The sequence below is a fragment of the Falco cherrug genome, chromosome 7 (assembly GCF_023634085.1).
Source record: "Falco cherrug isolate bFalChe1 chromosome 7, bFalChe1.pri, whole genome shotgun sequence".
Taxonomy (NCBI): Eukaryota; Metazoa; Chordata; class Aves; order Falconiformes; family Falconidae; genus Falco; species Falco cherrug.
The window spans coordinates 65,169,644-65,196,756 of record NC_073703.1 but is presented as its reverse complement, the minus strand read 5'-3'; the positions used below and the strand labels follow the sequence as shown (position 1 = coordinate 65,196,756).

General features: G+C 51.3%; 1 protein-coding gene across 2 annotated transcripts; it reads left to right on the top strand.

Moving 5' to 3' along the window:
* The first annotated feature begins 17,267 nt into the window (after nucleotides 1-17,267).
* Nucleotides 17,268-25,128, top strand: ZDHHC22 (zinc finger DHHC-type palmitoyltransferase 22). 2 transcript variants are annotated; one of them, XM_027804685.2, is made up of 2 exons: nucleotides 17,268-18,889; nucleotides 19,376-23,102. In XM_027804685.2, the coding sequence occupies exons 1-2, from the start codon at nucleotides 18,328-18,330 to the stop codon at nucleotides 19,528-19,530; spliced, it is 717 nt and encodes a 238-aa protein (XP_027660486.2). In that variant the 5' UTR covers nucleotides 17,268-18,327; the 3' UTR covers nucleotides 19,531-23,102. The 2 variants fall into 2 exon arrangements, with proteins under 2 accessions (XP_027660486.2, XP_005438825.1); XM_005438768.4 differs by lacking the exon at nucleotides 19,376-23,102 and adding an exon at nucleotides 23,109-25,128 and having other exon boundaries at nucleotides 17,274-18,889.
* Nucleotides 25,129-27,113: the final 1,985 nt, after the last annotated feature.

Sequence of the window (27,113 nt, the reverse complement as noted above, 5' to 3'; positions counted from 1 at the left end):
AGTACACACACACCCCCCGCTGCCCATCTCCCTAACCCGTGAGGATGCAGGCGGCCGCCAGCAGCGCACCCAGGGGTGAGGCCCGGGTCTCACCCATCCACAGGTGTTGCCAGCTGATGATCAGGGACACACCTGCAAGTGGCCCCGCGGGGAACAGCCGCCAGGATGTGTCCACAGGGAAGTCCCCCTGACATCCCAAGTGCTTCATTGCTACTGTCTCACATAGGGGGGCTGGGGTCCCACATCTGTGGCTTTGCTAAGTAAACAGTGTTGCTATGCAGCACCACCTGAGGCTCGTTTGGGCTCATTTTCAGGCTGAAGAAGCACAACCCCGTGGCTAAGCCCCTGCCGTTTGAAGGACCTTCCAGGCTGACAAGGATGCTTGTGGAAGTCACCAGGAGAAGCACCAGGGGAGCAAAACACGTAATGAGCTGCCAGCCAAGAACCCTCCTTCACACTGCAAATGGAAACTGGCTGGCACAGCTCACAATGAGGAACTAGGGGGAAAAACCAGGTGTCCCCCATGGCATCTTTCCTTTTTTTTCCTTTTTGAGGTAGCACTCACTGATTTCTGCTCAGTTGAAGCAGGGTGCAGAGCACAGGCGGGCTACAATGCAATGCCTTTTGATAAAAATTTACAATAAATGAGACTTTTATCCCTGACTGGTGACTTCGAGGAGCTACTGTAGCCCAAACAACACATGCCTAAAACTTTAGGGAACAGCTGAACAAAAAAAGATTTCCAAATTTCTTCCACCACCACCACCTCCTTCAGCCCCAGCAATATGTAAGATGTGGAGAAGTCACACAGTGTGCACACTCACCCCAGACAAGCCCATGTCAGTCCTACAGCATCACTGAGGCTTGGAGGCCTTGACTGCTGTCTTGCAGCAGGTGACACTGCCTCAGGGGAGAGCAGAGAGCACTGTGCTGGCTTAGTACATGTGCTCTGCAAACACTGAGCAACAGGGGTTTGTGGGAGAAGTGGATCTGTGGGGCTTTTCTAAAATACCTTGTGACTCATCTGCCACCGAGTCCCCAGTATTCAATACCCTACTTCTCTGCAAGTGCAGAGAAGTATGTGTTTTTCATAAGCTGTGGCTTCTCTGACCTACTGAACTGGAAACCAATACGCTTCGTCACTTAAACTGGCAAATGCTGCTGGGAAATCTTGGCTTCTGAGGAGAGCTGGCAACCTTGTTGCTGGTGAACTGCCCAGCCCCAAAGGAGCGAACACCCGCATCCCCCCCCTCCCTTAGCCCACCAAGACATCAGGGTCACACAAAGCTGGGCAAACCTACCCTGTGCATAAGCCATTCCCTGCAGATACTTGTTTCTTCCTGACTCTGGCCCATATTGTGCCTAGCTGGAATGGAATAGAATAGAATTATAAACCAAGAGGGGAACAGAGGAATCGAAACAAGGAGAAAAACTCCTTCATTTTCTATTATGTATTGGGCCTCGGTGGCTGTGACTTTGGCCCAGGTTACAGGTACTGTCTCACAAAGGCTGAGGCATCCCCTTTTTTTAAGTCCCTCCACATGCCTTGGAAGCACAAGCAGCATGTGGCTCAGCCTCCAGCTCTGCGGAGGAGCCCGTTACCTCCTTCCTGCACTGCTTATAACCCTGCAGCAGCGTGGGAGAGACGTGGAGCCACAGCCAGGGGCCACGGGAGGATGAGGCACAGGGAGCTGCTTCACAGCTGGAGCTGCAGCACTGAGTCCTGCTGTCTGTGTGATGCTCCCCATTGTAATTCCTCTTTTCTGTTGCTTACGGCTTTAATGTTTAAGCTGAATTTCTCTAGGCAGGCTCAGGGACTCAGGCTGAGTTTGTCTAGACACATATCAGGCAAGATGGTACAACTGTTCCTGAGCATCGCATCTGAGAAAAAGACTATTTTGCCCACGTTTAAGAAAAAAGATTGATGGCTTCTCCCTGGGCAGATCCACTGTCTCCAAGCTTCGGAGCCAAACGCTGGCAAAGGTGTGGCCTTTAGCCGGGGATGTGCCTTTGAATACCCCTGTGGAGTCGGTGCATATCCCTGGAAAAGTGCAGTTTGCTCAGGCCAGGGGCAGACTTCAAGGGTGCAGGAATTAAAATACCCTTTAGTCTCCACTCCGTGTTCCTGAGGCCAACCAGGCTGTGTCTGTGCCCCTGGGTGGCCCCCCAGCCTGGCACGGCACGGCACTGCTGGGATGTCCCCTCGCTGGCTGCTCCTCACCAGGATGGGTGGTCCAGTTGGGGTGCAGCGAGCACAGCCTGTGAGCCCTCGGCCAGGGCTTGCCTGCAGGCAGGCATTGAAGAGAGCCCTCACCTGCCCAGCGCAGGGGTGGGAGCCAGTGCGGAGCTTCACAGAGTCGTGTGGTGTGGGCAGGCCTGGACACTGCACCTGGGAAGTGGAGCTGGGAATGGGCAAAGGCACAAAATGACCGGTGCTGGCACAGCACAGCCCTGGATGCAGCCCCAGGTTTCTTACCTGCACCCTGCTTCCAGGACAGGATTACTTGTTTCCTTGGAGGTTTTTTTTCCTCATCATTACATTATGGCAGGAATGAATTTCTTCTCATCCCTGGGACAAGTGGGGGATTATCCCCAGGGTAGGGATGGAAGCTCAAACCTGAGGTTGAAGCTTGCTCGCCCAGCAATGCTGGGCGCTTTCCCCTGTGGCTTGCCGGCACAGCACTGCAACTGCGCTGACTTCAGCCCTGGCCCTGGGTGCTCGGCATTTCTTCCAGCTGGAGCCCAGGGCACTGAGCAGACACCCAGAAAATGAAATCCGGGCAGTTTAGTCACAGCATAAGGGGAGTGCTGGTGAAGCACCCTGCCTTGCCCACCCAGAGACCCTGCTCCCCAGGGCAGCGTTAGCCGCCCTCTCCGGAGACCTGCCTGCCTTTCCCAGCGCTGCCTGCCTCCTTCCCAAAATACCTCCTGCCTGCCGTAACTAAGGAAACAGGCTCCTGTAGGCAGCAGCTTCTTTCAGTCCGCACCATTGCTGGGTCCCCAGAGCACAGGCGAGCTGCAGGCACCAGTTGGCAATGCCAGCCACAGCCCAGCCACTGGCCCCCAGCTGACCCCCGGCTCTGCACCCTTCACGGGGGTCTGCCGGGCACCCCCAAGCAATATGCTTCTCCCTTCCCACTGGACGCCGTGGGACTCATGCTTTGCAAAAGGAGAGGTGGGAAGAACTACAGCAGAGGCCGAGCCACCATCACACCAGCCACCTCAGTTCTGTTAATTAAAAAAAAAGTTAATTTCTTAATTTTCAAGTCCTCACCCTGGACCTTTGCAGGGCTCTTTGAAGGCAGATTGCCATTGGGAACAGCAGAGAAACCAGGGCCACAGCTGCTAAGCTGGGAAATCGTCTCTCCCCCATACTGGCTCCCTTGTGGTTTGGTGTCTGCATGCTTGTAATTTCAAATCTGCTTCAAACATCACCCATCACTCAGGCTCCGTGACCAGGCACTAATCAGTTACATTAAAAAAATGCTAATTGGCTCTTCCCAATTACCACTCAGGTGGGGCAGTGTGGCTCACAGGCATGGGATTTCTCCGTGGCTCCACATCTCAGGTTTTTGGCTGGCCTGGGGAAGCAAGGTGTCCCCACTGCTTCCCAGCCACCACCAGCTCTGCTCCAAAAGGCACCGTGGCTGGGCCCTCAGCTCAGGCAACTCAAGTTGTTCAAGCCACCAATGCATCTTAAACCCAGCTGCTTCTCTCAACAATTAGCACCCCCAGCCCTCCCGGCCATCCCACTACTGCCGCTAGCTGTGCCTCTGTGGGTGCTCCCACCCGCTCCTGCATCACTGCAAGCAACTGGTGCAGCTTCTTGCTTGGGGCTTTCCTCTTTTCACCGCTGCCTTCTGCCACTAACTAAATGTTCCTCCGCTTTTCCCTCCCCAGATCCTGTCTTTTGCAACACAGAGCACTTTGCTCACACCCTTGAAGAAGGACCCATTGGAGATCTCCTTCTAGACCTGCAGGCTGGCACTCAATAACACCAAGCCAGCTTTTGTGCATGAAACATCCTTGCATTAGTCTGCAGACAGATAGTCTGCACTTCCCCAGAGGTTGGTCCCACTGCCCACCTCCGACAGGTGCTCTGACCTGGCCCTGTGTCTGCTCTGAAAGCCCAGGGCATGCTGAGTTGCTTCCTTGTGGTCTGGAGATGCACACAGGTAGGAATGCAGGTCCATTCCCTCTCTTAATGCACATGTATGTGAGAGAGAAACAAAATAAAGATGTGGTTATATGGAGCTTGAAGTGGAGGTCATGGATCAGAGTTAAATCTTTCCTGCAAATCTCAGGGAAATGACCCCTCTGTATAAGGAGGTGCAACTGGTAATTCCTGGCAGACAAGAAGAAGATCCAGGCTGAGCACTGGACCTTCTGAAGCAGGAAACGGCATTTGTGATGCTGCTGCGAGCAATGAAAGATCGATTGCAGAGATACCGGGGAAAAGTGATGGTAGTTTTAATGAGAATGTCAGTGGATTATGCAGGAAGGATGTAAACTGACAGGCTGAGCCGGGAAAGTCAGTGAGGAAGATGCACATCATGTAATGAACCATGTTACCATTCTGGCCAAACACAGGGCTCTGCGTGCAGGCTGTGCCTCTGCCCACATGTCCGGCCTTGCTGGGAGCAAACGCTCAATGCACTGATGTGCTCCCCAGCTAAAACTGTTGCCAGCAGCGCAGCTAGCTAATGCACGGTGGCACAGTCCTTTATGAAAGTCATTAACTCTAAGTAGGCCATCTCATATACAAAATATTCAAGAAAATAGTTAGTAACTAGCTCGTTCACCTTTCCTCCATGTACAGAACATCATCAGAATGAAAAAAAGACCAAAAGGAAGGAAAAAGGAAGGGTTATCCTCTGTCAGAAAAGGGATTTTGTGTAGACTAGCATTCTGTTCTGGAAGCAGCCAGTAGCAAACACCTTGAAAAGAACCTAAGAACAGAGTGGGAGGGCTGCTCCTGCAGCGTCCTCTCCCACTCACCAGCACCAGGCTTCCTGCATTGCCAAATACATCATTCTTGACAGAGATTCAGAAGCCATATAAAATGTGGGCATCCGCAACACCTTGCAGCAAGGCGTTCCCCAGGTAAGCCACATGTTGTATGAAGAGCTCAGCATCTCCTCATTGCTCTTTTGGCCCACTCACCTGCTACTTTCACCTACTTCTTAGCCTGGATCACAGTCAACATTTAAGCCTAGTCATCAACAAATAATTATTTATTAATTTCCCTGTTCACGGTGCTGGCTTTACCTAGGGTTTTGCTGCGTGCATAATTTTTCATCTTCAACTTCATTCATCATGATTCTTGCATCTCCTTTCTCCCTCCCTTCCTTTCCACATGCACTGAAATGAAGCCAGCACTCAGGTAGAGGCAATATGGGGTTTTATCAGGCTGGAGTTACACCAGGGAGGAGCTAGGAATGCTCAGCTGAACTGAAACTACAAGGGAAATGTGAGTGACTGACACGCTATAATGGCTAATAATGCCACCCCGTGACAAAAGCAGAGCCCTGAAACACTGGTGGTCACCGAAGCCCTGCTTTTGCTCCTTTAGGCACCTTCTGCCATAGCTCAGCAACTGGCAGCTCTGCCACCACTTCAGCAGACTTCCGAGAGCCCCAGAGAGAGCTCTAGCACACTGAGACAAGGCAGATGCAGCAGCTCCTTTGCTCTCTGTTGGTGACCAACATAACACGTGGTGTAACAAACAAGGAGAAAGCACTGGGGCTCCCAGGCAAAAGCTTGGAGAACTCCTGGAACAGGTTTAGTTGTGTTGCAACAGAGCATGAATCACCGCAGTGGATAAGATTCCCATCTGATGCAGCTTTTACCCTCCTGCAGTGAGGACTGCAGTCCTCCTCAGTGGCAATTTGGGGAGCTGTGGGTGGGGGATGCGGCTGCGCAGATGGATCCTGCCAGGGGAGAAAGCGCTGCTCTCCCAAGGGAGATCACAGCTGCAGGGCTGGGGGCTCCCCAGCAGAGCTGGAGAGGGAGGCAGGGCAGAAGTCTCCCTTAGGTTGTAATGGTCGGCTCCCATCCCACATCCACAAATGTCCTTGAGCTGCTTGACTCCTGAACCATGATAGTGGCAACCCCACGTCTGGGTGACCCAGGGAAGGGATGAGCTGGCCACGTGTGCCCCCCAGCCCCCCAGCCCCCCCCCTGCAGCACCTCTGCACCCTGGCACTGCCCCCATCTTACTGCAGGGCTCCCACTCTCCTACTCCTTCTGTATCTTCAGACTCCCTTGAAACCTCTCTTCACCCCACCCCATCTGACCCCCCCACCCCATTGCCTTTTTTGTGCCATGGGGGATGGAGAGTTGGGCTCAGAAGAGCTGCCACAGGACATACGCTCCATGCTTCTCACCGGCCAGTGCCTCCCAGCCATCCCAGCCAGGGCAGCATCCCAGCGGCTTGCTGAGGTGAGCACGGAGCTGGGGGCTGAGCAAGCTCCATCAGCTCTGGAACACAGTGGGCTGACAACACAGCACCACAGCACCACGTAGTACATGGGGTACGGGCCTGGCTCATGCCCACCGACCTAAACCTCTTGCTCAGCTGGTTCATTCCCCACTGCTTGGTTCCTAATGCCCTGCCCCGTTTGTGTTAGCTTCTGACAAGATGGCATTTTGATAAGAGACCTCCAGGGGCATATTTAATGGGCAGGCTGGAGCCAGCTGAACCTCCAGGCTGTCTGCTGTGGATGTGCAAGCAGGTACCATAGGAAAAGTCAGTCGTGGTGGTCAAAGCAGGTGGTCTGCACTGATTCCCTCCCTGTGCAGCTCCTTCATTTGCCACTCCTTCTCCATGGGTGAGATGATGGAGGCTTTGGGGTCGTGACTTGATCCCACCCTGGCAGGGAGGGTGGATTGCGGCTCCCTTTACCTTGGCCATTGCTCCACTGGCTTTGGACACCTCTCTGCTAAGGGAGAGCATACGAAGAGGTCGTGCTTCTCTGAAGAAGACCCTGCTTGCCTGTGTCTGTGCCTTCCTCTCTTCCCTTCCTCCTCCTCCTCTCCCTCCCTCCCTCCTCCTCTTCTCCCTCCCTCCTCCTCTCCCTCTCTTCCCTCCCTCCTCCTCTTCCTCCTCTCCTTCCCTCCCTCCTCCTCTTCTTCTCCCTCCATCCTCCTCTTCCTCTCCCTCCCTCCTCTTCCTCCTCTCCCTCCCTCCCTCCCTCCTCCTCTTCCTCCTCTCCCTCCATCCTCCTCTTCTTCTCCCTCCCTCCTCCTCTTCCTCTCCCTCCCTCCCTCCTCTTCCTCCGCTCCCTCCCTCCCTCCTCCTCTTCCTCCTCTCCCTCCCTCCTCCTCTTCCTCTCCCTCCCTCCTCCTCTTCCTCTCCCTCCCTCCTCCTCTTCCTCTCCCTCCCTCCTCCTCTTCTTCTCCCTCCCTCCTCCTCTCCCTCTCTTCCCTCCCTCCTCCTCTTCCTCCTCTCCCTCCCTCCCTCCTCCTTCTCCCCCCCCCGCCCCTCCCGGCGGGCTCTCAGCGCCACCTGGCGGCTGCTCCCGGCACTCCCGCCGCGCCCGGCGCCGCAGGGGGCCGCTCCCCGCCCCGCACGCAGCCCACCCGCAGTCCCCGCCGCGGGCCTTTCCCCGGGAGCCGCCGGGCTCACCGGGCACGGGCGGCTCCGCAGCTCCCCCTCGGCTGAGGAGGCGCCGCAGAGAGGCCGGCGGCAGCGATGGAAACCGAGCGGGGGCGGGGGGGGGGGTGCCCGGGGCGGGGGGGGGGCGACGAGGAGGACCGGGGCTGGGAGGGTGCCGGTGACCACTGCACGGAGCCCCTCGCAACCCGGCCATCACCTCAGCCCCACCGCCGGTTCTTCCCGACCCCGACCACCCTTGCTCTGAAGCCCACTCCATCCTCACATCGTCATCTCTTCTGCTCCTGTTTCCCAGCTCCTTTCAGCCTTGCCCTCCATCCCTCCATCCCGAGCCCCCCCCCAGGCTCCCCTCGGAGCCCCCAGAGGGCTCATGCCCCTGCTCCCCTACAGGGCCGCTGTCCGCCTGGCACAGCCTGCCCACTGCCCCCCTTCCCCAGCTCTCAGCCAAGCACATGGGGCTTTTGCTTCGGGCAGGCGTTTTGGGAGGCCGGGCACTGGCTGTGCCACCCCAAGTCCACCGGACAGGAATCTGTGAGAAGCAAGTGAGGGAAGTCTGGAGAGAGCCCACGTCTCACTGCTGTGGGGCTTCTCCCTTATATTTTTCCCTCATTTCTCTGTTTCCTCCCATAACTCCTCACTGAGTCTTCAGAGGGGAATAACTCACCTCCTTCTTTGCCCTTGACACCGTGGTCCTCTGTTATCCTCCGCTGTGGAGATCCACTGCTGCTCCACTGCAGCCCCACGTTGTGTTTCCCTCCCTCAGTAATCGCCCAGGTGAGGAGGAGGGAGAGTGAGGCCAAAGGTGCCATCCCCACAGCAGACACCACACTGGATCTGTAGGCCCTGGACCACCACCGGGCTTTGGAGATGCCCAGAAGCTCCTGGAAAGGGGAATTGCCCTCTGACAGGAGCATACCCTTTCTCCAGGCAGCCTGATGTGTGGTTGCCCTTGGTACAGTGCTACCAGCCTCGCCTTGGCCTTACTCAAAGCAGCGCTAAGGGCTTCATTTGTTTCATATCAAATATGTCAGGTGGTTCCTGGAACCTAGCAAACAGCTACCCATGATCAAATCATGGCTTTCTTTTCCTTCAGATGAGAATAGAAAGTAGCATCTCAACTAATTTTCTTTGGCTCATTTAGGGAGATGATATTACTGGACCAAAGTTTACCCTTCAGCCCTGCCCAGCCCAGAAGGGGTATTGGCCTCAGGAGCCTGGTGTTCGCTCCCAACATCTGTAAGGATACCTGTATCCCCCCAGCACAAAGGAAGAGTTGCTCCCCCTGGGAGTCCAGGCCATATGGGAGCTGGAAACCAGTGGACATGGGGCTGCCTCTAGCCTCCTCAGAGGAGGACCTGGCTCTGCCTCCCACCCTCTTCCTGAGCAGGGCTTTGAAGTTCTTCTGTTAAAGCAAACCAGATCTGCACCAGGAAAAGTTGCTGTTCATTGTCAGTAGGGACAAAGAACTGCCCAGAGGACACCCTGGCTGGTGATGGGGCTGAGCAGACATCTCAGGACTGCACAGAAAGCTCAGGACTGCACAGAAAACACCTTGACCTGCTCAGAGATCAGTGTGGGAATCCCCTCCACGTAGGCACCTGGCTGGCAGGGATAGCATCCTTTCTTCTGCACCAGGTCCGGGGCTTGAACATGTGCTCAGGAAGTGAAGTGCCTGGGCTCTAGCTCTTCCTAAATCTGCCAGAGTCTGAGCATCCTTCATACCAAGCTACCTGATGGGATGAGGCGGGATGGGATGGAGCTTGCTCCTTTAATGGAGCTGGGCAACTTGTGTATGACATGTGGGGACAGAAAAGGACAAGAAGCAAGATGGTGTGTGACTTAGCACTGAGTGGCTGGAGGCCTGGTGTCTGCTCCTGGTGCTGTTAGTGCTGTTCCACCCACGGGGGCAGGTGGAAATGAAGTAGGCAAAACCTGATCCTCCAGGTACCAAAAAAACCAGTCAGCTAAAACCATTGCCACCCACGGTGTGGCTGGGGGAGTGGTTGTGTACAGCGCATCTAGCGCAGTAGTTGATAGCTCACATTTTTGCAGAGCCAAAGTAATTTAGGAACTGCTCTTACAGACCCACTGGAAGAGCATCTTGATGGCAGGGGCAGCAGCCATGTGATGGCAGGGAGAGACATCGCTTCTCCCAGAGCGCTGCTGCAGCAGGCAGGAAGATTAATCCAAGTCTATTTTCTGGAATTGATTTAACGCTGTGTTCATTTATCTGCAGTTCCTGCTGAAACATTTCATATTTCAGATCTGATTTCACTGTTTCCAAGGCTGAAAGGCTTACTTCTCTAGGGAACGACAGTTCTGCAAGAGAACAACAAGTAGGAGCCCTAGGGAAGCAGCAAAAGGGAAGGGATGTTTTATCTTTAGTAACTGGTCATTTCCATTTTGGAGGCAGTGAAAGAAGAACCATCTGGTGGGTGCTGAATATTCACTACGTAAACAGTGACTTGGTTATGAATATGTGCATGTGTTATTGTTATTTATTATTTATAGGATTCCCTAGGTGTGCATGACACTTCACAAGCAGAAAGGAAGACCAGGGCTCTTGCGCTTTGATGTGCCAAATATAAATTTGACACGATGCTCAACAGCCACCGAGCATGGCGGATGAGGGTTGGGCAAGTGGCTCGGGGCAGGCAGGAAGATGCCACCTCTGTGAAAGAGGACAGTGTCCAACTTCTGGAGCAGTAGCTGCTCCTGCTGATGGCAGATTGCTTCAGGTGACCACCCTCACATATTCAAGCCTGTTTGGGTTTTAATCCTCCCCTGTAATAAACACCAATTACATTTAACTCTCTATTCCTTAAGAGCTCTGCTCCTGCAGTGTCCTGCCTGGAAAAGATGCAGAACAAAAGGAACCTTGGTCCAATATCTTTGCTTGCTGTGATATTCACCTGAGGGTGACAGGACTGCTCATCTGACTTGAGTTTTACGGCTCAGGAGCTTCAGATCAGTCAGCTGAAACAAAAAGAAACGTTTTATTTTGCACTTTTCCTGCTAGCCAAAGTATCTTGAAAGCAAGAAGAAGGGTCCCACCAAGTCCCAGGCTGGCAGCTTGTTGTCAGGGTATAATGTCTGATACTGAAGCCTGCTGAGGATGATGAGAATCTGAGAGCACCCAGACACCTGCAGAGGATGCTCAGTGTTTTGCAGGAAGAAATGTCTGTAGTACTTCCCCCTTCTCTCGTTCTTTCTTTTCTCTTAACTGCCTGAGATTTTCTGTGGGGGTTTTCCCCCTGGCATTCAGCCATTCCTTGTGCTGGTGCCATACTGGTGCCGGGCCAGCATTGTGGGCAGGGTTTGATGAAGGGTGCAGCCGTAGGCATGTAAAGGGAAGGACCTTGGGTCCCTTAGGGGGATGCTTCCCACACCACTATGGGGACAAGGGCTCAGGGGCAACTTCAGGGCTAGTAGATGTAGGAGTGGATACACCACAGTCAGGGACAACAGCCCTGGCCTGAGCTCAGGCCCATAAGTGCCTTCCCTCCTGCAACAGTCCCTTCCCACCTAGCAGCAGCATTTTCCCTTCCTGCTGTTACACTCTGACACACTGAACTTTACACAGCTGCAAAAAAAGTTTGTTTCCTGACACCACCAGCAAGCAGCAAATGAGTGCAACGTTGATTTTTGAGACAGCTTTCCTAACACAGCAGGGTGTGCCATAAACGGTGACTTAGAGCACTTTTCTCAAACAGGCCTGGCGCTTCATTGCATGGGCCAGCTAGAACGTCCCAGAGCATCGTCAGCAACATGATTTCCAACTCCTTGGAAACGTGTTGGCCATTCGGTCTTTCTCTTCTGCTCCCAAAAAAAAGATGTGTAGATATTGGTATGACTCCAAGAATGAGGGAGGGAGATAGGCTAAGAAGGAGAGGGAGACACATAAGGACTTTCATGCGGGATGAGGCAATGTTAGTGACTGCTCTAATTTTATTTCTTTTTTTGTGGCAAGAGCTCTCTATTCCTTATTAAGCACCTGTAAACAGCTGGCATCCCACAGTCACAGGACTTGCCCTGTTAGCCACTGCCAGCACCAGAGAACTGTAGCCATCCTGTCAGCTCCTTGCCTGCAGACAAGCAGCAGTCACATGTAGCAGCATCAACTCAGGCAGAGCATAGAAATGCAAATACTGTTTTGAAGGATGGCCTTCCTTGTACCCTAGGCATCAAGTCCTGTTTAAAAAAAAATACTGTGAGTTAGAAGACCTCTAAGACATGTCTTCGAAAGCAACCAGGGTTTTTTTCCTTGTCTAAATTTACCCGTAGTGCTCATACTATTGAGGCCACCCGAGTCTTGGACTTTGTGACAGAAGTGGCAACAGCCCAGTCTGTGCGGTGGGTTGCTATTCAGATGTTCCAAAGGTGGGTTTTGTTCAATAGACATAAAATATCTTTTACAGCCTACTGAACAGCTCATTCTTCATTTTGAGGCCAGTGACCCTTTGTCAATAAACTTTTCACTCTGTCTTCTGAAGTGCTGGAAATCCATTTGCTAAAGAACACTGTCACAGAGATAGAGAACAAGCCTTTTTGAAGAGTGGGGTTCTAGGTGCATTTTTTTCCCCTTCAATGCCAATTCTCCTCTTCATCCACATGGCTTATTGACCTGAAAATGTCTCTCCAATAGAAAGATATAACAAACCATGGATATGTTGTTATGTGGCAGATTATTTACTCATTTACTTTAGAAGTATTTGGATTAGTTGTCCATGTATGGCACTAGCTGGATCATAACGTGTCCCTGTATAAATACCTTGTACACCAAGCATTACTCCCAGCTCAGTTTTACACTGTATCATCGCTGGGAGGTTTGTAATGAGAAAACAGCCACTGTTTCAGCCTGGGGAAAGCTCAGCACACTGGGGCAGGAGATATGGCTGTATAAACCCCCTTTCTTTCTCAACACTGTCCTTGAAGGAAGCGTGGGGGGAGCAGGTGAAGATTGGCCAGATGGGAGCTGAGAAAGAGGTTCAGTAGCTTCAGTCATAAATTCAGATGCAGCACGCACTTGACAGTGTGCTAAAGTCATGACCGTCTGTCAACTGCTTAGTTACCCCCTCTCCTGTTGTTAATAAGCGTCCTCCTCACTGAAACCCCCAGCACAACCGATGCAGCACAAGTGGCAATCTGTGTCAAAATGATTAAAACCCGGCTGCCCAAAACTACGCTGTCAATCTGCCTGGCCCCAGTGTCGGGTGCCCCTCAGCTCTCAGGTACTTCCAACAATGGAAGCAATAGCCCAGGTCCTTCAGTCCTCCTTTTGGAGGTTTACAAAACACAGCCCAAGAGGAAAGACTGAGGCAATAAGGTGACTTCATCTAGGCAAGACATGGTAGCAGCTTTCAAGTACATAAAATGCCGGAGAGGAAAGTATTCACCTTCCTCTGTATCCACTGGGCATGGGATAAGGACTAAGCCTTCGACTGCTGCAAGGGAGTGTCAAGCTAGGCATCAGGAAATACTCTGAAAGGATAACAATGAACTGAATGGATTGCCTGGGGGCTGTGGAGAATGTCCATCATCACAGATCTTCAAGACTTGATCAGACTTTTGTCTGCAAGGGATAGGTATACTTGGGGCAAGGATGTGGAGGAACTGGGAAAGATGGCTGAGTTGGCCTCTGAAGGTCATTTCTCACTGTAAGCAGGAGCTTGTCATTAGGTTTCTGTTCCAGGAAGATCAGGTCCATCCTGACAACTTCAGTAGCATAACCCAGAGATGAATGAGAGGGTCCTGAGCTCCCTTTTCCTCTGTTTTCCTGTCTCCACCCAGGCAGATTTGAAGCTGGTTGGCATAAAGGTATGCAGCTCTGCTGCTAACCATGCTAAATTTGTTTTATTGCTGAAATGAAGACATCAGCCCTCACATTGTACTTTTTGTGGCCATTCAACTTTACCTAACCAAACAGGAAACCTCTCCAGACATTGTGGGTGTTCAAATTGTGAAAGCTAACTAACTGGAAATAGGGGAAAATAAAGTTCACAAAGACTTGATAAGGTTTGTATTTAAGGCTGATAATTTAAGGCAAGCAGCACTGGGTTTACAGCACAGGGCATTCATTTCTTCCAGACTATCACAGAAAATAGCACAGATTAACTCACTCATTTCAGGGGAAAATCACCATCAGACTGTATCCTGAATGCTAAACTAATGGGGCTGTCGGAAGCAATGCACATTTTGAGTTGCAAGAAATTATACATAATTTGGGAGGCAATTTAAAGTGAGACCTTGAAAGATGTTGAGCAGGCTGTATCAGAGCATGACATCACCTGTAAATGTATTTTATTCTGCTTAAAATGTCTGAGCACAAGGAAGTAGGAGATTCAGGGACCAAGCTACCGAAACTGTCATCTGCCAGTCATCATCAAATGTAGCCCAGGTTATTGAACTAGAAGATGAAAACACCCCCTGGCTGACAACTGCATAGATTATACCAGTGATTTCCCACCCTGCTTGCCAAGGGGACATACTGGGAAAGAGTCTATACCAGAGAAAGCCCCTCCACACAACTGGTCAGCAGAGGAGAGCGTGGTGGTGACGCTCAGCAACATCAAGGCTGGGGTGAAAGAGAGGGACTGGCAGCGGTACGCTGTGCTAATTTTGGGACAACATCTGCACAGTAGATAATAACAACAATAAATTGTTCTTACAGGTGCTCCTCAAGCCCAGCTGTCAAGGTCTTCCAGAGAGAGGCATATAGCATAATCCCTACCCTATTCAAGACAGGAAAATCTTGACACATGGGTGAAATGATACCTGCGGTTGAAAAGCAGGATGGGGAAAGACTCCATCTCCTGGGTCACAAACAGACTCTGTCCAGGGAAATGCTATCACCCCAGAGAAGGAAAAGGGAGATCATGTTTCTGAGTGCCACACATCCAAGTTCTCTCATGTTGTTGAGTTTACAGTGCCAGAAAATCAAATTCCTGCAGTAAATATTGTTACTTTTTAATGCTTGCTCCCAATTAACTACTGTTCTCATTATTCACTTAATCCCCATGCTAATCTCCTTATTTACCCATATCTCTCTCTTATAAACACATGCACATGCATGGGCAAATTCATCCCCAGACAACTTCTCCCTCATCCTGCCAACACCTCACCATATAAGAACAACAGCACTGAAAGAGGAATTTTTTTTACTATATTCTAAAATATGAAGCCAGTATTTTGACAGTGACAAATCAGAAGCGTCAATTCGCAGGAGCATTTTAATGATAGTGTGGGGGATAATCTGCTTCACCATTCTTTCATTCCAGTGGAAAACAGTTTTCCCTTCCCTTCCCTTCCCTTCCCTTCCCTTCCCTTCCCTTCCCTTCCCTTCCCTTCCCTTCCCTTCCCTTCCCTTCCCTTCCCTTCCCTTCCCTTCCCTTCCCTTCCCTTCCCTTCCCTTCCCTTCCCTTCCCTTCCCTTCCCTTCCCTTCCCTTCCCTTCCCTTCCCTTCCCTTCCCTTTCTTGACCTGCCCTGTCCTGTTCCTTCCCTTCCCTTGCTTCCTTCCTTCCTGCCTTCCTTCCTTCTTTCCTTCCTTCCTTCCTTCCTTCCTTCCCTCCTTCCTTCCCTCCTTCCTTCCTTCCTTCCCTCCTTCCTTCCTTCCTGCCTGCCTTCCTTCCTTCCTTCCTTCCTTCCTTCCTTCCTTCCTTCCTTCCTTCCTTCTTTCCTTCCTTCCTTCCTTCCATCCCTCCTTCCTTCCCTCCTTCCTTCCTTCCTTCCCTCCTTCCTTCCTTCCTTCCTTCCTTCCCTCCTTCCTTCCTTCCTTCCCTCCTTCCTTCCTTCCTTCCTTCCTTCCTTCCTTCCTTCCTCCCTTCCTTCCTTCCTTCCTTCCCTCCCTCCTTCCCCTTTGACTACAGCTTATGATGCTCCCTATGCAGGCAGGATTAATGTCTTTCATGACATGCAGTTCCTTCAGTCAGGAGTCTTTAATGACATGAAAAGGTTTGTCTGTAATTTCTTTTTATTATTATTATTTTGATATAAGCCATTAAAACATGGAGAAAACACTGATTATTTAAAGATAAAATCAGGCTGGGTCACGTATGTCTGCTGCAAGCCTCCATCTACTTTAAATTGATGAGTTGAGGGAATATTGGAGAATTTTTATTCTCAGTAGTCGTGACAGGAGAACGAGGGAGGTGGGAGTGAGAGCCAGAGCAGCTCTGAGCTGCTTTCCCTCCTGTTCTGCTGAAGGTGTCTCTTAGTTGTTTGTCACCACAAATCCAGTGCCTACAGGCTGGTTTGTGCTTGCTTTTATTATTGCCACCGTTTTTCTGAGAAATGTTGCATCATGAAAGTTATCCAAGAAAAAAAGTTATTCCTGATAAAGAACCCTTGAACGCTGGGTGGCTGTCACCACCCTCCACGCCAGTACTCGTGCAGGAGACAGCCGCAGCCACCCTCTCCTCCAGACCTCTCTCCCTGGAAACTGAGACATGAAACACAGTTGAGTTTTGCTCTGAACCTTCTGGCAAAAGGAGAATCTCTTTTGGAGAAGCAGAGCCTGTGCTGAGGGGCTGGCCAGTGAGCCTAGGACCTAAGATGAAGTTAAACCCATCATCTTTCTTTGACTTTTGACCAGTGCAGTCTGAGTGTCCCCAGGGCCAAAGCTGCAGCCAGCAGCCCCCTCCTCTCCCCTTCCCATGTCACGGGTGGCTTCTCTGTGGAGGGAGATGGGGATGCTTTTCACCAGAGCTAGGAAGGTGCAGCACGTAGGTGTGCAGGAGAGGGAGAGGCTGTACACAGCGCCTGTGTAAACAGTACAAGGACTGTGTGGGTGGGCAGAGGGGGCTGAGGGTGTGCAGCTGTCAGAGGGCAAACATGTCGCAAAGCTTCTACCAGCATGTCATACTGCCCAGGCACCACCTGCCCGGCCCAAAGCCTTTCCTAGCTACCTGCTGTTGTGCAGAGGTGCCCTGAAAACCCAGGGAGGCTTTGAACTGCAGAGTCTCTCCCCTAAATTTCCCCTTACATCAGGCGCTGGTTGCAACAGGGGCAGCTTTGGGGTGGCAGGGGGGCGTGCAGAAGCCTCCCCCCGCCTCCCTCACCCACACCGTGGGACGCGAGGATGCTCTGCGGGCTGGAGAGGCAGGACGTCCCTTCCCACCCCCCTGGTCTCCCGGTGGCACTTGCCAGGGCCTCAGCGCCCCAGGGTCACCCGTCCCCTGCCCAGGGCCCGGGCCGTGCGCGCAGGGAGGCGGAGGGACCCGCCGCAGCCGCGGGTGGTGCTGAAGGGACAGCTCCGGGCCGCGCCGCGGGGACACGGGAAGGGACATGGACAGGGAAGGGACACGGGCAGGGCAGGGACACGGGTAGGGAAGGGACACGGGCAGGGACGCGGGCGGGGCAGGGACACGGGCCGGGCCGAGGCAGGGACATGGGCAGGGACACTGGCAAGGGGAGCGACAGGACACGGACAGAGTCGGGGGAGAGAGAGAACCGGACAAGAACAGGACTGGGAAAGGAGAGGGAGGGAGGGAGGGAGGGAGGGAGCGGGAGAAGAGAGGACAAGGGCTGAAAAGCACAGGGCGAGAGACAGCGCGTGAGACGGAGACAGACACGGGGCAGGGACAGAGGTGGGGAACAGGACAGGGACAAGGCCGAAGCTGGCGGGACAGTAAAAGAGCCGGAGGGGAGGGGAGAGGGGGAGGGAGAGAGGGAGGCAGGGCACGGCAGGCGCCGGGCTGCCTCCGGCTTGGCTGCGGGGGGAGTTCGGCATGGCCGGGGGCGGCCGGAGCGGCAGCAGACACGCCGGTACCGGGCGGCACCCGCCGCGCCCGGGGACAAGGGGACTGCAAGGTGGCGGCGTGCAGCCCCCAGCGCCGCGGGGCCCCGAGCCGCGGGGGCTCTGCAGACACCGAGGCTCTGGGGAACCCCTGGGGCTGGCGGCGAGGGGGTGCTGGGGGTGCCGGGGCACCCACACCGCCACCCAGCCAGCTCCCCGCTGCGTTCGGTACCCCGGGCTCGCCTGTGCCCCGGCGATGCGGGCTGAGCCCCGGGGCCGCCCGCCCGGCGGGGATGCGCCGTGCCCGGCCGGAGCTGCGGCTGCGGTTGCGGGGCCGCCCGGCTCGGTAGCCCAGCGCCGCAGGTTGCATCCGGACAGCACTTCACCAGCTGTTTTGTGCATTTTCTAATTTCGTGCAGAACAGGGCAGCGGTCAAAGAGGTAATCTGTAGATCCGTGGCTTTAAGGGATAAATTAGAGCATTGGATTTGATCCGTATTGCAGTGGATTAGAGCAACCTCTCCCCCCTCCCCTTCTCCTCCCCCCCCCCCCCCCCCTCCAATTCACTCCCCCCTCCTCCAGCACCACCTTTTTTCTTCTCATGCAATACCAAAACTGACCCTGCCTGGCAGAGGGACGGTGCTGGGCGAGCAGAGCGGTGCCCACAGCGCCGGCCGCCGCGGGAGCCGGCTCTCTCTTCCAGCCTCCGCAGCCCCGCCGGGGCATCGCCGCCGCAAGTGCCCGGAGGCAGGCGCCGGGGCCGGGGGTCTCCTCTGGGCGCCGGGAAGCGGTCGCAGCCCACGGGCTGTCCCCTTGCCCCGACCCGGCCGGGGCCGTGGGGCGGGGGCGAGAGGCCCCCGGGGGGCGTTTGCCGGAGGCAGCGGGGCCGGGACCGGCAGGAAATGGAAGGATGAAGTGTGCAGCCGGAGCGGTGATGTTCCTTCTCTCCTTGCTTTCCCCTGCAGGAACGTAATCCGCAATGCTAGTTCTCAGGTTGCTCAATGTTGTCGCTCCAGCCTACTTCTTGTGCATCTCCCTAGTGACCTTCGTCCTCCAGATCTTTCTCTTCATCCCCAGCATGTTCAGAGACCCTTCCACCACCCCACTTTTCTCTCCTGCTCTGCTGCATGGGGCCCTCTTCCTCTTCCTCTCAGCTAATGCCATGGGCAACTACATCCTTGTGATCCAGAGCTCCCCCGAGGACTTGGGCAAGGGCTTAAACTTGGGCAAAGGAGCCGAAGTGGTGGCGGACTGGCTGGATGGAAGCAGGTCCCCTGGCTCAGCCTTGCCTAGCACTCACTTCTGTAGACTGTGTGCCAGAGTCACCCAGAGGCATGACCACCACTGTTTCTTCACAGGGAACTGCATCGGGAGCAGGAACATGCGAAACTTCATCATGTTCTGCCTCTACACCTCCCTGGCTTGCCTCGACTCCCTGGTGGCAGGCATGGCTTACATTTCTGCGGCACTCTCCATGTCCTTTGCGAACCCGCTGGCCTTCCTCACTCTTCTGCCTCACTCCATCAGCCAATTCTTCTCAGGTAAGGACTCCTTCCTGGGAGATGAGGACCCTGTTCCTCCTCCAGGGCTCCTGGGGTCGGGGGGACATGATCTTCCTCGGATAGCTGTGTGTGGGGAGCAGTGGTGGGGAAATGGGCAAGAGGGACAGCTGGCTGTGTTCATCAGAGCCCTCTTTGGAGGCTAGAGAGAGCCTTTGCAAAGGGCTTTGATTCGCCTGAAATAGAGGCTGGGACCCAGCCAGGTTATAGCCACAGACCTATTAGTAATGCGTTAGGCTCTGGAAAATGCCCCATAACCAGCTTGCCAGTGACAGAACAGGGCTATCTGTTGTGCAGGGAGTGTGTTGCAATTAGACGAAGGAGAGGGATTTCGCTCATTGTACTACAGGTGAAGGGGATCTTTTGCCTGTCCTACAGGCAGAGGTGGGAGGTCTGTAGGATTTTGTATCCTACAAGTCTGCAGGTTCCCTGTATCCCAGTGGAGATATTCTCATTCCCTTCTTCCAGGTCCACTCACCGCCTCCACTGCCACCCACCTCCTGCCTCCTGCCAGCACAGACTTGCTGAGATCTTGCCATCCCTCCAGCACAGGAGAATTGGGGTTAAGGCAACAGAAACCAAGAGAGGAGTTGATGGGACAGGATGACGCACCTTTCTTATGACCCTAGTCTGGGACAGAAGTCTGCAGAGAACCAGGGGAAATTCTCTGTTCCTGCTCTTTGCAAGACCTCCACCCAAAAGCATCTCTCTCTTTCTCCTTGTCCCCATCCCTTACCCTTCCTTCTGCTTCTTCTCATTTCCTCTCTCTCCCTGCCTTTCCATAAATCTCCACAACCCTTCCCCCTCCTGATTCTGCTCCCATAACTCTTCATCTGCTCTTACAGCCTTGCCTCTTCACCTCTCAGCATGCCCTCAAACTCTCCAGCCTCAGCCCTTCCCCTGTGCAAACCCAGGAGCTAGGTAAAACCTGATCTCAGAGAAGAGACTGTGCAGGTAGCCTAGACTGTTCCTCTGCCCTGAAAGTGACTGCAGAAAAATGCCGTTCCCCCACTATGCAGCTCATACCTTGCACACTTAGATCAGCTTTCGTTAGACTAAAATAGGTATGCCATATATTTTAGCTTTGCAGATTCAGCTGATCTCGGTAAGAAGGGACTGGAGTCTGTTTTGGCTCATGCACCATCACCAGAAGAGTTGATTATGATCTGAGCGTGGAGTCTCCACTGCTGGGGATACAGGAGCCAGAGAGGCCCCAGCTTGCTTTTCAGATTCCAGGCTGGGTTTGCAGGGTTGCCATCTGAAAACAAACAAATATCTCTCTACTTGGCAAATTAGCAGATTTGTCATGGTAATCACTGAGAGACAATAAACATGAAATCCTGCCATGACATTTTTATGGAGTCATTTTTCCAAGCAGAAGAATTTTTGTAAATAATGTTGCACAAGCTTCACTAGCATTAAAAACACTGGGAATGATTTTCTGGTCTGCTCTGCTAAGCTCTGCTCAGCACAGCAGCCTGGGAGGGGGAGCAGGGATGTGGGAGGCAATTACCAGGGAATTAGTTCTCTCTCTCTGACTCTGAGGGCTCATCTACACCGAACCGGTCCTGGCTTATGTTTGAAGAGCCACTGAAGTGCCCCAGCTCTGGTGGCAGCAACTGCAGTGCCACAGGCAGCCCGTGGGCAGTGTCTGAGTGGGACACCACTGGGCTGGGTGCAGGGCTGGGAACTGGGAGCCAAAACACCCTCAAGAGACAGCAGCTCCCACCAAACCTCCAGCTCAGATGGGGTGAGAACTGCTGCTTCACACAGAAATATACGGCCACGGGGCACCCCAGTTGCTTGGGAGGAAGGACAAACTGGGTTTCTACTGGTGCATTTAATCTCCAGTACAGGAAAGAAAACCACAGCCTGGAATAGTTACCTGGAAGGGTTGTCCATCTGATATTTTTTAGCTAACATAACTGTTACTTCAGGGTTGTGGTAGGATCCAAAGAGAGCACTGTTACATCAAGGAAATGCTTTACCCTTCTTCTTATCCCTCATGTCCTCTGCACTGGAGGAGGAGTAAAGGAGCATGAAGGGTGAATTTCCTGGTCTTATGTCAACTGAGTGTTCCCTGCTTTCCTGCTGGAAAAATTTTCAGTTGGCTCATTCTGCCCAGACTGTGCTCAGGCATGGATTTCAGAATCTGACCCAGAGCCTATAATTTCAGTCTGTGATTCAGCTTTTCTGGCATAGATAATATATGGCAATAAGCTTGAGATCACATCAGGTCAGTTAGAGCAGAAGTGAATCTGAGACTAAAATGGACTGTGGTGATGAGGGACAAAGGAAGAGCACCTTTGTAAACACTGGCCAGACTGGATCCACAAAAGAAATTATAGAAAATGCTTTATGTAGGTAACCTGAAGAAAAGGTTAAAAAAAACCATATATGTGGAAAGCACGGCTCAGAGATGCTTAATATTTGCAAAGGGAAACAAGGGTAATTACTTTCTTGATGTTGAATATGAGCAGCTCATAGAAATAAAGCTTACAGATGCCTTGCAAAGGCTCTAAGGAAAATAGCTGTCTTTCTCCATATCCCATCTGAACATCAGCTGTAGGAAAGAACAAATGTCTGGCACACTCTGGGCCAGCAAAAGAGGGGTAGAGAAGCCCGTATTTAGCTCTGGGCTTCCTACCTGATAGATTAAGTTATTCCGACAGAATTGGTATGAGGATTTGTCATCGTCCTAAGGGGCTTGTTCCTCCCTTGCTGCATTGCATACAAGGCCCACTAAGCTGAATGGGATCTAATGAGAAAGGAAAGATGACATTGCATTTAGGAAGAAAACTGAATGACTCCTGTGCCTTTTTCAAGTAAGGACAATCTCTGAAAGCTTGAGGCTGTAGTCAGTGTCCTTACAAATCATCCTCAGAGGAGCCTGCTGGCTGAGCCCAAAGCTTGACATGATTGTCATGGGTCAGCCCCGATCTCTCACTTGCAGCACTGCCAGGTGGGGAAGCCAGGATTCACAGATTGCAAGAACAGAAGACACTACCTAATCCAGCCTTCTGTATAAGAGAAGCCAGAGATGCTTATCCAGCCACCCTTGTATTGAACCTAAAACCTGAGGCTGCCACACACCTCTGCTGCCCATGCCATCTCTGCTCCAGCAGAATTGCTTCTGTAGGGCCTTAGAGCAACCAGAGCTTTCACCTGCCCAAGTCTGCCCCGTGGGCTTCCAGAGGGATGGGAGCACGTGAGAGCTTTTTCATTCCTAAACCTCACAAGAACCAGTGAGAGGATACCAGCTATTTATATCAGTATTGACACACATCTAATTTTCTTTGTGTGTCTGTGTGTAAATATGGGTCTTTAGTAATACACCAATATACACAAAATATATGTGTACACATTCATATACACACACAGAGAATATTATTTTAATGGGTTTAGGTCTGCCTACACACTGAAAGGTCACTCAGTGATACCTGCTATTACACTAATATTTTCCAGAAGGAGATCTAAAATCATTGTAGAGGAAAAGGTCCACAGAATATTTTTATGTAAATAGTCTCAGCGTAAATATACAACACAAAACATGTTGAATTAGGAGCTTCAGACCTACAAAGTATTTTGAGTATTCTAGCACAGCTTTAAAAAAGGAATTTGGATTGCATTTTTGAAATTATCTGTTTCTTGCATTCATATGAAAACTGCCTTTGCCCAGTGGTAGGAAAGTCATTACTGATTTATTTTTCTTTTTTAACATATTAGAGAGAGAGAAAAATCCAAAACCTTTCTGCCTAGTATCAATGCACACAGTAAGGCTTCTAGAAGCATCTGCATGCTGTAGGACCCACATCTCTTTTCAAAAGAAACCTGGAAAACTTAGATTCACTGACAAGCAGGTAGATTCTTAAATAAATTAACCATTCTTCAAAACAGCACTGAAGTCTTACAGACATGCTTCACTTCTGGCTGAATTTGCCCCTGTAATCTAGATCCTCACATTAACAGCAAAGGGAGAAGTGTATGGGGATCATTATCCCATTTTTTTCCCCAGTGGGGTCCATTGCATCAGATGCTACAACGGAACGATTTTATATCATTAGATCAACCAGCCTGCCTTGTTCCTAACTCCCCACTCATGGCCCATCGGTTCTCGGGGCTGGGTGTTACACTGCTGTGTGAGGTGTGTCTAAACTCTTTCCTTTAATTTTCCTCCCTCCCCCTGACTTTTGGTCTGCAGGAGCTCTCCTTAGCTCTGAGATGTTTGTCATCCTCATGCTCTACCTCTGGCTTGGGATCGGACTGGCCTGCGCTGGCTTCTGCTGCCACCAGATGCTGCTGATCCTGCGTGGGCAGACACGGTACCAGGTGCGGAAGGGGATGGCGGTAAGAGCCCGGCCCTGGAGGGAGAACTTGCAAGAGGTCTTTGGCAAGAGGTGGCTGCTAGGACTTCTCATCCCTGTGCTGAACGTGGGAAGTGACTACCATAGGCAGAAAGAGAAATAAAATACCCATGTGTGTGTGTGTGTGTGTGCATCTCATGCACACATCACCTCTCCTGTTCTCTCCCACTGTCTCCTGGATCGCTAAAGAGCTGGGCTACTCCATCTCTTGGGATTGCAGCCTCTGGGGGAGGAAAGGACTGGGTATCAAACAGAATAAATTTAGCATATTAACTAGGAGATCAGAAACCACGTAGATGAAGAGATAACTGCAGCTTAGTAGTCACATCACTGCATCTGCGTATGTGGCAACAGTCTTTGAACTAGCAGAAAAATTAGTCAGAACCTCCTGTGGCTCCCTGCCTGACTGCTCCAGCCCCAGCCCCATCAGCCACCCTATACAAACCCTAATCTCTGCAGCAGGAGCTTTCAGAGAGCCTGGGCTGTTGTGGTAGACGGCAAGAACAGCGTCTGTTCCTTGGGAGGGTTTTGCAGGGTGCCTTTTTGGCTCTTATATACTTGAGGTAACTTCACATTACTGAGAAGCCTTTAATGACAGAACTGCAATGCAATCAAGCTGCCCTAGGAGCAGGCTATGCACGTGGCTAATGCAGCAGGTAAACCTTCTCTCCACAGGCTAGAAAATCAGGAAGAAAACAGAGGGAAATGCAGAATTTCTCATTTCTCTTCTTGATCTTCTCCCTATGCAATGATATGTCAGGACTGTAGCTCTGCTACTTATTTTTAGCAGTCCTTTGCCCAATGACACAGTCCAGGCAAAGCTGCCCTTCTGACAGGGAGCAGCGAGCGGATAAATCACGATCAGATGGAGGCACAAGGAGAGAAAACCACAAAGGTGAATGAAAAAGCTGTGTTTGAGAAGCTGTGTGATTAGGCAGGCTATGCGTGCCTGTGAGAGAGACAGAGGTGTCAGAAGGGTGCCAAGAGCCCTGCTGACGTGGCTGAGCCCTGATGCATCACCCCCTCGCAGGGGGCACCCGCACCATTAGTGCTGTGAAGAGTTCAAAATCCCAGAAGACAGGAAGGTTTTCCAGCTGGTCAGGATGCGTCACTTTGCACTAAAACAAACAAAAAAAAATTTACCTCGGACATCCCTGCCACACCATAGTTTACAGGCTCTCCAGGACAATTCCCTCTCACATTGCTGCAGAGGGGTAAATTCATGCATGTTAGAACTCCATTAAGGAGGTTAATGGAATTATTACAGGGATTAATCAGCCTAATGTGTCAGTTGTTTTCTAGCTGCAGCAACAGCCCCTGAGATCAGTGCTGAGATCCTATGCTAATGCCTTAAGGAAGGATACCATGACATCTCTACCAGGATCATAGCGCTGGCTTTCCCAGCAGCTGCAACAAGAAGCCTCCATTTTGGCAAACTGCATCAGCTTATGTGGGCTGGATAGGAATCCATTCTTGAATAGGCAGCAGGAGAGTATGCTGACAAGCCGTCAAAAATGTTTTTTCTTCCTCAGAAATGCTCTCGGTGCATCCCAGGTAGGGGAAGGCACTTGCTTTCATCCTTCCATTTCTCATGAGCCAGAACAGGGGCACTCATTCCTACAGGCTTTGTAACTGTCTTTCAGTGCTTCACACTTGTATACACGTTTGGATCAATAACAAAGTCTGTTGTGATAAACAGAGAAACCATGAAAATATACTGGAAAAACCCTTAGCTGGATAATTAAAACATACAGGATACATATTCTTCCACACTGTATGTGTTCGCATGAACACACCGATCTTTCCATGCGTAATAGGCTGTATTTTCACTAACAGTGACAATAAAAAGTGTTCTGTTTTTTTACATGAGTTGTATTGTGCTTTTTGACAGTTCATTAGCTGTCTCCGTACATTTGTTACAGCATACACACAGACATGTTGAAGGAAAAAGTTAGGATTTTTTTATTGGCTTTTCCGATAATTCATATCATAGGATTTTGGAAGAGTCCTTTCACCCTTTCCACTTTAATGTAATGGCCAATCTAAAAATGCATCTAATAACCAACTTGCAGACCCATTTTAATTACTGTTTATGAATTACACTATCAACCTCAACTGAAAGCTACAGAAAATTAAGCTACTATCATTGCCCACAAACAGCATCCTGATGTAAATTATTCCTCACTGGCACGATAGCATCAAGGTGAGCAGACAGTCACCTTGTCACTGGAACCAGAGCCAGTGCCTCGTGCCATACACCTTGCCTTGGAAGGATTCCCAGGATTATTTTTATTCCACGGACTGGTTGATCCCACTTCTTCCCTTTCGTGTATTTCTAAAGGCAACAGGCTCCCAACATTTCAGCCAGCAGCTCCCTCACGTCAGCAGAAATCATGGTTTGACACCCTCACCCTCTGCTTTTGGCGTTTGATTGATGCTGCAGTCCCAGGCAGCTTGTGGCACGGGGCACCTGCTGCCACACTGCCCCAGGTGATGGGTGAGCTCCTCGGGGCTGCACGCTGAGAAGGGCACAACCAACTCCAGTTTCAGTGGCCACTCTGCAAGGACAGCCCCCACGCAGCACACGAGGATTAGTTGTCCATGGAGCCTGTTGCATCTTCTCCCCAGGGTTGGATCACGCCCAGCCCCTGTGTCAGGATCGGAGCTCTCCACCCTCACTGTGATGCTGTGGTCCTTGCTGAAGCACCGAGAGATCCCAGTCTGAGTAACCGCAGCAGTTCCACACAATTATTCTTTCTGTCAGACACTTCTGCTCCCGACTGTAAATAGCTGCATCGCCATTTTATGCAGCTAAACGGTTCCTTTGCAGCAAAGTACTGGATTTCAGCAGTAGTGGTGGAACTTTGAGATGGATACAGCCTTAAAAGTTACAGTCCTTTGGGATGAAGAGAGCTATAAAAACGTGACATTAGACTGACCCTGTATATTGGCTTATTTCTTTGCTCATTCCCAAGTGTGTGGACTGCCCTGTTTGGGGTAAGAGTGGTGGTTCTGCAGAAACAGTTGAGAGTTGCTCTTTAATTATCCAGCTGCCCTGACATCCTTTCCTTGTCATACCTGTGCATGCACTTACAGAAACCCTTGGCAATAACATGTAACAGGGCTCAACGACTGAACCTTTGCTTTTAGCTATCATTTAGAAGATGAAGGCTGAGCTCAATGGCAATGTCACAAATTCTAAATTTATTCAATGGCTCTAAAGTTTTATAAGGGTAAATAATAAAAGCTTGTCAGTTTCTGTGCTTAGAGAGCCATTACTTATTATCTGCATTTTATTAAATAGCAGCTGCAATAGCAAAGATATTTTGGATTATGATTTCTTGTGACAATGTCTACATGCTTACAAAAACCCCAAAACACTTAGGGCTTCTCTGGCTTTGGAAAATCAGATGAGCATCATTTCTTCTCTGATAATGCTTGTGTCTGAAGTAGAAGCTCCCCATTGCTTAAGACCTTGCACAGAAACCATAGACTTTTGCTTATTGGCTTATCTATTTTAAGTGTGGCTACCTGAAAAAGTGGTGCCACCTCTAAAGTCTCAGAAGTCTTTGCAATGACAGTATAGAGTAAATTAGGGATGCAACCATGAAGCAAACCAGAAGAAATATGTTCTTACGTATAGTGAGAATCTTATCCAAAATAAAAAGTAGATGGTTTTCCTTTTCAAACTGCACTACAGGGCAGCCCTCAAGGCCTGCATGCAAAATGATTCCATCTGATAGCTTCAGAGGATACAGAGTTAAAACATGAAGAGTCTCAAGTAATAAGGCACAGGGAACGTACGAGAAAAGATGACATGGAACTGCATTTATCTTGTTTAA

Bases quoted from the DNA above. Each gene is read 5' to 3' on its own strand.
- ZDHHC22 (XM_005438768.4), top strand. From the start codon at position 18,328: ATGCTAGTTCTCAGGTTGCTCAATGTTGTCGCTCCAGCCTACTTCTTG. The intron at 18,890-23,108 runs GTAAGGACTCCT...TTTGGTCTGCAG, and splicing joins CATCAGCCAATTCTTCTCAG to GAGCTCTCCTTAGCTCTGAG.